This window comes from Podarcis gaigeae (assembly GCF_964106915.1).
Source record: "Podarcis gaigeae genome assembly, chromosome: 11".
Lineage (NCBI taxonomy): Eukaryota > Metazoa > Chordata > Lepidosauria > Squamata > Lacertidae > Podarcis > Podarcis gaigeae.
Genome location: NC_139687.1, coordinates 34184764 through 34194519, shown reverse-complemented (window position 1 = coordinate 34194519; position 9756 = coordinate 34184764). Strand labels below are relative to the sequence as shown.

The following is a 9756-nucleotide window of genomic DNA, read 5'->3' as shown; positions in this document are numbered from 1 at the left end:
AGTTTTGCCAAGATCCTGTTTTAATGATCCATGCATGCACACACAAGTACACACAGTTGGAGAGAAGTCACATGAGAATTAATTGCATACAATCAGTTGTCATTGCAAAGAGCAGCTTGCTAATTCAGAAGAGGTAGATGACAGCAGCAAAAGTAATGGGGAGGGGACTCACCTTCCCTTCTTTGTCTCATGCCGTTGCTGCTTCTCTCTGTCTTCCCCAGTGCCTTTGAGACTTTAAGGGAGAAAGGGAAGGAACAAATGCAGGACCTGGTGGAGGAGATATCTCTAAGTGCACAAAACAATACATTTAACAGCCTCAATATGTTTTGATTAAACTCTGTGTCAGGGATACTGTAAAACAATAATGCTTTATGTTCTCAAATAACACTTTGAGAACACTTTCTGATTACAGCACCCTGAAAAAGATTTTAATTGAAACATAATAAGTATAATAAATTACTGTTTGGTGCACGTAGAGCTTCCTTTCGTCCCACTTTTCCCCTCATAGTGAATCCTCACCCTAACGACTATATTATTTAGGCATCTATCACAAAAGATTCCCACAATCCACCGAATCCTATAAATTCAAGAATGTGGCCAGAGGGGAAGAAAGTGTTTGGGGATTAAAAAACCAAAAAAGCAGCAAAAGCTAGAGTTTAATGCAGTAAAATGACACCAGTATATCTTCATTACTTCCATGGTTGCTCCTCTGCCTCAAAATGTATTAAATACTCAAGATGAACAAACAACAAAAGCTTCCAAAATTTAAACAGAAAAACATTCACTCTGCAAAACTGGAGATGTTTGTTGGATTTTACAGCAGCTCTTCCATCTGTTATAAATTGGATGCAATACTTTTCTAAAATGTTGTGTTTTCTATTGTTCGTATGTGTCCTGACTTTCCCCCCTAGTTGTTACTAAAGCTTTATACTTTTCCTTCATTCAATTCATTCACTTCTCTTCAGATGTTTGCAATCTTTCAAGAGAGGATACATTAATGTAAGAATAATAGACACTAGACATAATCCAGCACAGAATTAGGCATGACTAAACCTTTTGAAATCAATGGGCTTGAACACATTCCCACAATGTACTGGGTTGTTCCCATTGTATAGCTGAACTGTCTGTTGCACAATATAGGATTTAGTTCTGTAACAGCTGTTTAAAAATATTCACACACTGTAGATAAGGCATTAGTAAACTTGCTGTAAGAGACTGGGCCTAGTATTTGCAAACCCTAGAATGCCTTATCAGAAAATTCTGGTTTGTATTATCTATGCAGACAATGGAGAACCATATTCATTGTTTTCTCCATAGTAAGTTACAATGAAGATAGCAATATTTTGCAATTATTCCTCGGCAACTAACCAGAACATTTTTTGCAGCTCAACCTCAAGGCTGATGTTCAATGAAGAGTCGGGGAGGGGGTGTTGCTACAGTCCAGTCCAGCCACTCTCACATTCCAAAATAATACTTGTTAGTGTGTACAAGTTGTATGCCACTGTTCCCCAGTAATCAACTAAAAATTTACCAGCTGTTTGATCTGTTCAGTTTGTAATGATTGCCTCCTTGTCAAGAGTGTTTTACTTTTGAAGTCTTTGGGGTAAATGGGTGCTGTTGGAATTAGGGTTTTTTGTCCACAAGAAACCACTGTATTAATCTTACAGATATCAGGGATTGGGGGATGAGGGTTCACATTTAAAGGGGGAAGAAAACAAGGTCTGGTCAGGGCAGTGTGATCTGAACCCCGCCTCTCTAAAATGGCATGATTTCTCCTGCTCAAAAAACTGGGAGGCATGTTTTCTATTAATTCTCTGGAACTCAGTGACAACGATGGAGACGGGGAGAGCAGCTTTTTCTTCCCTAGAAGCGATTTGCTGTCTTCAGTAAGAGGGCTTAAGCTAGTTGTTAGCTGTGAATCGGAACTGTAGTGATTTGCCCCCAGATTTCTTCTTTGAACAATGTTTTTCAAGGTGGAAACAAAGGTCATTTGGGCGGAATCTGGATTCTGGTCTACAGGAGCTTCGCTCTGATCTGCTGCAGCTTCGCCCCTATTGTGGTAAGTCTCACCAAAGAGTGACTGAGAATTTATCTCATCATACGACATTTTTCTTGAGGCAGTTTGTTCAAAGTTTTTCAAGAAATTAAGAGTATCCTTTATATCAATGCTGTGGTGTCTGGTGATAAATCTCTTGGACAGGGCCAGGCTGTTGATTTTAAAACACAATTCTTCCTCTGGAGTTATGTCCTGAAGCTCTTCTTGTAAAGGGGATATTTGATTCTGATCAAAAAGTGAGGAGGAAGGCTTCATCCAAGGATCAGAATATACGTGCTGCATCTGAGGTCCTGTGTGTGCCAAGTTGGGTTTTCTTGAAGGAGAATGTGGTTCAGGGACATCTTCCTTTCTTCCAGGATGGTTAGGTTCTTTAAAGTTAAAGAGACCCTTTTCTGTCTCCTTTGAATTTGACTGTGGTGAGGGAGATGTTTTGATTTCTACATCTGATGGGGAAGTGCAAGAACTTGAAGAATGGGCTTCATCAGTGTCAGGAGGAGGAACATTTAAGTACTGCTTAATTCTTTGCCTCCCAGATGGAGACCTGTCTTTCGTAATAATTATGACTTCTTTCCCCCTTGCTTTGCAAGCATCTAGGAGAACTTTGAGGGTTTCCTTGTCCTCTGAATTCACTGAGTAAACAAGAACTGAATTGCCAGAATGGTCTTGCAGACTTATGTCTGCTCCACTTTTAAGCAGTAAAGAAACCACTTCAGGACCAGCCTTCTGCAAGCAAGCATGCATTAAGGCTGTCTTCCCAGTTTTGTCCTGTATGTTCGGATCTGCCTTATTCTCCAGGAGGTACTTCACCATTTTGACTTTGCTAACACTCTGATGGTCCACATGCTTTGTCTTACAAGCAATCATTAAAGGGGTCTCACCACGGTCATTGCTTTCATTAATGTAGGCCCCACCTTCTAACAACAGCCTTGTGAGACGAAGTCTGCTTTGATAGACCGCTTTTATCAGAGAGTTTCCATCAGGTGAAAGCTCTATGACTTCTTCCATCTTCTCTGTTTTTGAAGACTGCAGCTGTTGGAAATGTTGCCTAATTTGGAGACAAACAGGAAAGATAATTAAGAATCTAATATATATTTTCATTTAGTAACAGGAAGATAAAAAAATGGGAGCCTCTATTAAACAGAACATTCTAATTTTGCAATACACACACACACACACACACACACACACACACACCCCTGTCTGCATGAAACAGTGCATATACCTTGTATTCCTCAAGCTTACCTCGCACTAAAGGCTGAAATAATGCATTATATGTACTTAACAAAACTCTGACAGGAAAAACAGCTTTGGAATACTGTATAGTTATTTAGATTGGAGAAGTATCAGGAAGGAGGTTGCTTAAATCTTTCTTTACTGGATACTTTCCCATTGCAACTCCAGCTCTCATACTAAAAAAAATGAATATATAAATTAGTACTCCACTTTGGCCTGAGTCATACCCAGAGATTGCTTTCTTATCTGATAATTGTTTCCATTAGTCTTGTGAATTATGTTAAAACTGACAGGAAGGCATGGAAGAATAAGGAAACTCAGAGAGGATGCATTGAGTGTTTCTAGTATGTTTGTTTATGGTCAGCAAGTTGCGTACTAAAGGACCACTTAAGTAGGGAGTGGGGGCGAAGGGCCATGCTACCACACATCACAGCCCAAAGGTGCTTTAACAACAGGTTCTCATTGTAATCACCACCCCATACCTCTTGGTTGGTTAGTATGCCAGCTTAGTATGCATCCTTACTCTTTTGTGAGGCTTCAGTCCTATCTAAGAGTAAGCCCAATTGAAACCAGAAGAACATACTTCTGTAAAGCTTGAGTTGAGAGAAGCTGAGTAGTGGTTAGAGTGTTGGACTAGGACTTGGGAGACCACTCAGCCATGGATGTTCATAGGAATATAAGAAACCACCTTATACCAAGTCAGCTCATTGGTCTATTGAGCTTGGCATCATCTACATTGACTAGCAGCAGCCCTCCAGCATTTCAAACCCTTCCTGGAGATTGGACCTGGTACTGAACTACAGCCCTTCCTAAGCTCATTGGGTTACCTTGGGTCAGTCATTGCCTCTCTGCCTGGCCTATGCAGGGTTGTTATGAGGATAAATGAGGAGGGAGAACTTTGAGCTCCTCGGAAGAAAGGTGGGACAAAAATGTAAAAAATAAATATACCCTGTATGCTCTAAGACACGCATACCAGGGAGTGTTGTTGTTGTTGTTGTTGTTTAGTTGTGTCCGACTCTTCGTGACCCCATGGAACAGAGCACACCAGGCAAACTCATGCTGGTCAAACTCATGCTGGTAGCTTCGAGAACACTGTCCAACCATCTCGTCCTCTGTCGTCCCCTTCTCCTTGTGCCCTCCATCTTTCCCAACATCAGGGTCTTTTCCATGGGGTCTTCTCTTCTCATGAGGTGGCCAAAGTATTGGAGCCTCAGCTTCAGGATCTGTCCTTCCAGTGAGCACTCAGGGCTGATTTCCTTAAGAATGGATAGGTTTGATCTTCTTGCGGTCCATGGGACTCTCAAGAGTCTCTTCCAGCACCAGAATTCAAAAGTATCAATTCTTCGGCAATCAGCCTTCTTTATGGTACAGCTCTCACTTCCATACATATAGCTCATAGCTTCTCTGAGTTATTCAAGCCCCTTCACCACGGCAAGGCAGTGATCCATGAAGGGGATACCAGGGAGTAAGTCCCATCAAATATGCAGCCCAAATCTATGCATACTTACTGACAGTGGTGCCAACATGAATAAAATATTGAGGAGGGGGCAAGTAAGCCCTGTCCTGCATAATCAACACAGCGCAGTGAGTGACCCCCTCTAATATTTTATTGGGTGGCTGAAGGGACCTCCTATCTAAGTGGGGCTTACTCCCAGGTGAGTGTGCATAATATTGCAGCCTTCCTGGACTTTCCTTATCATTAAATACATATCACTACTAAACTGTGTTCACCATACAAGGTTAGTTTTTTTAAAAAAATAGCACTGATCTTTCTATTGTCTTAGGAAATAAAAATTCAGAGGCACTCTTTTACAGAAAATAAATTCTCCACCCAATTTGCAACCTGGCAAAACAGTCAGCCTTGCTCAGTACCACACAACAGTCTGCTCCATTTCACCGCTGCATCCCATAAACAATAAAAAGTAATTTCGTTTTGGTTAAATTTAACTGCTAATTGGAACACTGCAATTTGTATGCTCTTCTGCTTCTTCTTCCGCGGTGCAAAAAACAACAACCCAGCCACACACTGAAGTAACTCCATTCATTTTAGTCCAGAGTATTTGCGATTTTTAAATATTTCGGAAGTGCGTGATTGCAAAAACGGAACTGGGAATCCGAACACTGCTAGTAAAGAAACGGTGTCGGACTGCACACTTTTGCAAGCCATCAGCGAGCCTATTCCAGACTATATGCCTACTTAGGAGCCAGCACTACTGAAGTCAATGGGTCGTCCTTCCAAATAAGTGAGCCTAGGACCCTAGGTTAACAGCCGGCAGGCAATGTACAAGGACACGGATTTCACCCCTTACTCCCTGTTGCCTGCCCCCTTTGCACGCCCTTGGGAAACCCCTCACTCTCGGCAAAGCTGTGCAGAGTCGCCAGGCGCGCTCGCCAAAACGCAGCGGCGGCGCCCCCACGCCAAGGCACCGCTGGGTGAGGCAAGTTGTTCTGCCCTCAGGGAGGAAGGCAAGCGGCCCGGGGTCAAGCCACCGCTCTCCAAGTCTCCCCTCCGCCCGCTTTACCTGCTCGAGGAGCCGGCAGCTGAGGGACGCCGAGCGGGAGAGCTGCTTTCTCTAGCGCAGGGGGCTCCTCTCTGCGCAGGAATTCAGGTCTTCTTAGTTCTCCAGCGGTGGCTGCCGCTTGAAGCAATAGAGGGGAGTGAGGGGGAAGAAACGCCTCCGCTCGGCTGGCAGGCAGCGCCCCTGCTCTGGAGAGGAGGCTGTCAGTAGCGCTGGGGCGGCTTCGCCCACCTCTTGGGCGCTCCACCCACGCGCTGCTGAGCTCGGGCTCTAAGGACCCGCTGCCTCTCCGCGGCCCCCGGTTGTCCAAGGGCGTCTGTTGCCTGCTCGTCCGCGCGGAACTAGCCAAGGTGGGCTTGCTCGCTGCTCTTGCAGAAGGCGGGAAGCCAGCGGAGGCGGCGGTAGCGCGCGCGCGCTCTGTCCCTCCTCAGGGAAGATCGCGAGGCAGAGTCTGCTCCACGCATCCAGTCGGATTTGCGGCGTGCAGCCAACGCCTACGTTTGCTGGAAAGCAGGTCTCCCTGGAGTAAGTGGAGAGCGCACTCCCGAGGACACGTGTAGAAGACGACTGCGGCCTCTTAGGTTTTACATCTCCCCACCCCACCCCCGGGCCCCAGAGGTCTTTTAGGAGCTGCGTGCCAGGCAGAAGTTCAACAGGTGCAGACTTCCCCTCGGACGCAGAGATGGCGAGAAGAAAGTTGCACCTGTTGAGTTTCTGCCGGGCAGAAAACTGTCAAAGGCAGCTTCTCCCACTTTGAGTGTCTTTGCCTTTCTAGTTTGTAAGGTTGGTGGCAGGTCCTGTCTCCTTCCTTCCCCCCCATTGTTGTGAGACAGTTTGAGAGACAACATTTGTTTGGAAAGCGGGATAAAACACATAGATAATAAAGTACTACTAATAAAGCTTTTGTCAAGAAAAAGCTGGCCATTGTGCTCTGCTTTAGACCACTTGCCCAAACATTAAAATTCATGGGTTGGATCAGAACATGGAGACAGAACTCTGCTGAAATCATCACTTTACCGACACACACACACACCAACCTGCATTTGTAAATGGATGTGGTTGTGTGTATGAGACAGGTGGGTGGGTACTATTCTTACCATTTGTATGCTGCAGCCAACAATTTACCCCCAAGAATAAGGTTTTCTTTCCATGCTAGAAGGTGCAGCTGCCTAGTGATATTTTGACCAGTCTTCCATTAAATTGTCTATTTCTTTTTCACTGGTTATAAGATTGACAGGTGCATAATGCAATCCTCTCACAGGAGGGAGAACTACTTCGGAACCCATGGTTGGATGGGAAACACTTGTTGCAAAGTGTCCTCATGGCAAAATCCCTCTATCATATTTGGTAAAGGTGAAACACCTTGCCAGTATGTGATATCCCTGCATTGCTCGTTACAATTTAATCTTCTCCTTTCCTTGCTTATTGAAATGTCTGAATCTATCTTGAAATATACAAGAGAGACGAAAGGTTACTGCAGCAGATGCTCACAGGCTGCTTGGTGTGCATGTTAAGCTGCAGGCACTAGGAGAGTTACAGATAGCTGTGTCTGTACAAAAAAGGGCTCCGACCTGACTTGAAAACCACCTTTTTTTACTTAAGGATCATTAATGTGGTTGCCCATCTCCCCTGTCCTGTCTGCGGTGTTTGTTGAAATGATCTAATCTTTTCAGCATCCAGCTAGAGACTCTTTGTTTAGTAGTTTCTGCTTTTGCTGCTGGGGACAGACTATCACCAGCATATAACTCCAGTGCTTAAAAGCCTGCACTGGCTGTCTACACATGACTGGTCTAGGTTCAAGTTTATTGAATTAATTTACAAGGCTCTTAAAAACTTGGGGTCCAGGATAGCTTAGCAACTGCGTGATGCCTTATATCTCTACCCAATCACTGAGGTCTTTGGGGAAGTTGCTATAGTGGCTACTAATGGCTTAGATGCATGTTTTGCATCCACCAAGGGCTGTGTTCAGTATTGTGGGCCCAATTTCATGGAACTCCCATTCAGCTGAGATCAGACCCCACTCCGTTGGATGTCTGATGCCTATTGAAGACTGCTTTATTGCAGCAGACTTATAAAGTTATTTCTGATTGCATAGTTAAGTTTTTAACTGATTTTATTTATATTGTATTTGCTGAGCTATCATTTAAGAGACACATAGCTGGCAATTTCCCCCCTTTTTTAAGGGAAATTCCCTTATTCCGAATAGGATTCCTCGCAAGCAAATGGAAAAGTTGACAGCTATGAAAAGACAGTTTTAATTAAGTGGCATATAAATTGTCTAAATATGCCCTCTTGTCTCCTAGTCTGCTCTTCGACCTGCAGAATAAGGTGGCTGGATTTGCAAAACCATTTCTTGTGTATAAAGAAGCATGAAGTTGAATTCCCAACCCAAGCTCTTCCTAAGGCCCAAAGTCAGATATGCATACCATTTCAGTAGGCTTATTTATTAGTAATCACCTGAGCAAGCAAGAGTGGTGCTTGCAACCTCCAGGAAAACAGAATCAGGGAAACATCAGGCATGACTCAAGGAGGCCTAGAGATAATAGAGAATGGCCAATTACAGCAGAGCTTAATATTCCATGTATGCTAAGAGGAAGTTATCCCAGCTGCTGGATGAAGCAGGCAATTTTCTCAGCTGTTCAGAGTAATCCCTGATGTTCTGTATGCTTTGCCTGGGTCTTTAGAATCTCCACAACTAACAGTATTATCTGATTTACTGTTCTTGCACTGTGGTGATTGATTCCAAGAAAACCTCTTGGAGAGTGAGGCAATCTGAGGTGCTACTGTGTTGGACTAACAGTGGGTGAGCACCACTTAAATAAATCACTACTCCCCTTTGCCCACACTGCAGAGCACCAAGCATGCAAAAGAGAGCTTGCCCTCTAATAAACATCACTTGTTATTTCCATCTACTCCAATCCTTCAGTTCTTTTTTTTCCTCTAGTGCTGCTACTGGCCCTTGATACAGAAGCTGATAATTTCTGTTTGGAACGGTGTGTCATTATTAGTCATCTGCTTCCTGCAATGAAAGAAGTTAGCTTGCCCCTCAGCATGATGTTGCATGATCAATGTAACAAAATAAGTCTTCACTTCCAACATTCCCACTTACCCAGGGAATCTTCATTATTTAACCCTATCCAACTACAGTGGTACCTCTAAATATGAACGGGATCTGTTCCGGAGCCCCGTTCGCATCCTGAAGTAAATGTAAGACACGACTGCGCGTGTGCGGGTCACGTTTCGCTGCTTCCGCACATGCTCATGACGTCATTTTGAGTGTCTACGCATGCGTGAGCGGTGAAATCCAGAAGTAACGCGCTCCGTTACTTCCGGGTCGCCGTGGAGCTCAACCCAAAAATACTTAACTTGAAGCTACTTCAATCCGAGGTATGACTGTATAGTTTCTTTCACCTACCAACGACAATTCACCATTTACAATGGCCTGTGCAACCACATTTCTCTTGCAACATACTGAACTACTGTGGAACAATGATATGCACCAATTCATGCTCTTTTTATGGCTCACTAGGTTACTCTGTGTGTGCCCTCTCACTGGCTGTCAGGGACTGGACAGTGGAGGAGTGGTGGAGACCGCCTCCCCAGCCTGAACCTTCCAGAAAAGAGGAAGACCGTATAGATTTACAACAGTGGTTTGCGGGAGGTCGTAGCTCAGAGGCAGATGAAGAACAAAGTTGGGAAAGAATGGCAGAGGAGGAGGAGGAGGAGGCAGAGCCGGAGCAGCTGGCTGATATGTTATCACTAGAAAACATTCCAGACCCCCCTTCTCCCAGAACCTGGCGGGCACTGAAAGTAGGAGAGCAAAGAACTCGGAGACAAATGACCCTAAGCGGCCACTGCAAGGTGAGTGGTGCTGTTGATGATTGAGGAAGTGGAGAGAAAGGTATGTGTGTGTGGAGATTTACTCGGAGCAACACCGTTACTCCAAGA

General features: G+C 44.4%; 1 protein-coding gene across 1 annotated transcript; it reads right to left on the bottom strand.

Moving 5' to 3' along the window:
* Window positions 1-698: 698 nt before the first annotated feature.
* ANKRD34B (ankyrin repeat domain 34B) lies at window positions 699-6096 on the bottom strand. Its single transcript, XM_083703239.1, has 2 exons — window positions 5812-6096; window positions 699-3101 (listed from the first exon to the last, which is right to left on the bottom strand). The coding sequence occupies exon 2, from the start codon at window positions 3059-3061 to the stop codon at window positions 1520-1522; it is 1542 nt and encodes a 513-aa protein (XP_083559365.1). The 5' UTR covers window positions 3062-3101; window positions 5812-6096; the 3' UTR covers window positions 699-1519.
* Between the last annotated feature and the right edge of the window lie 3660 nt (window positions 6097-9756).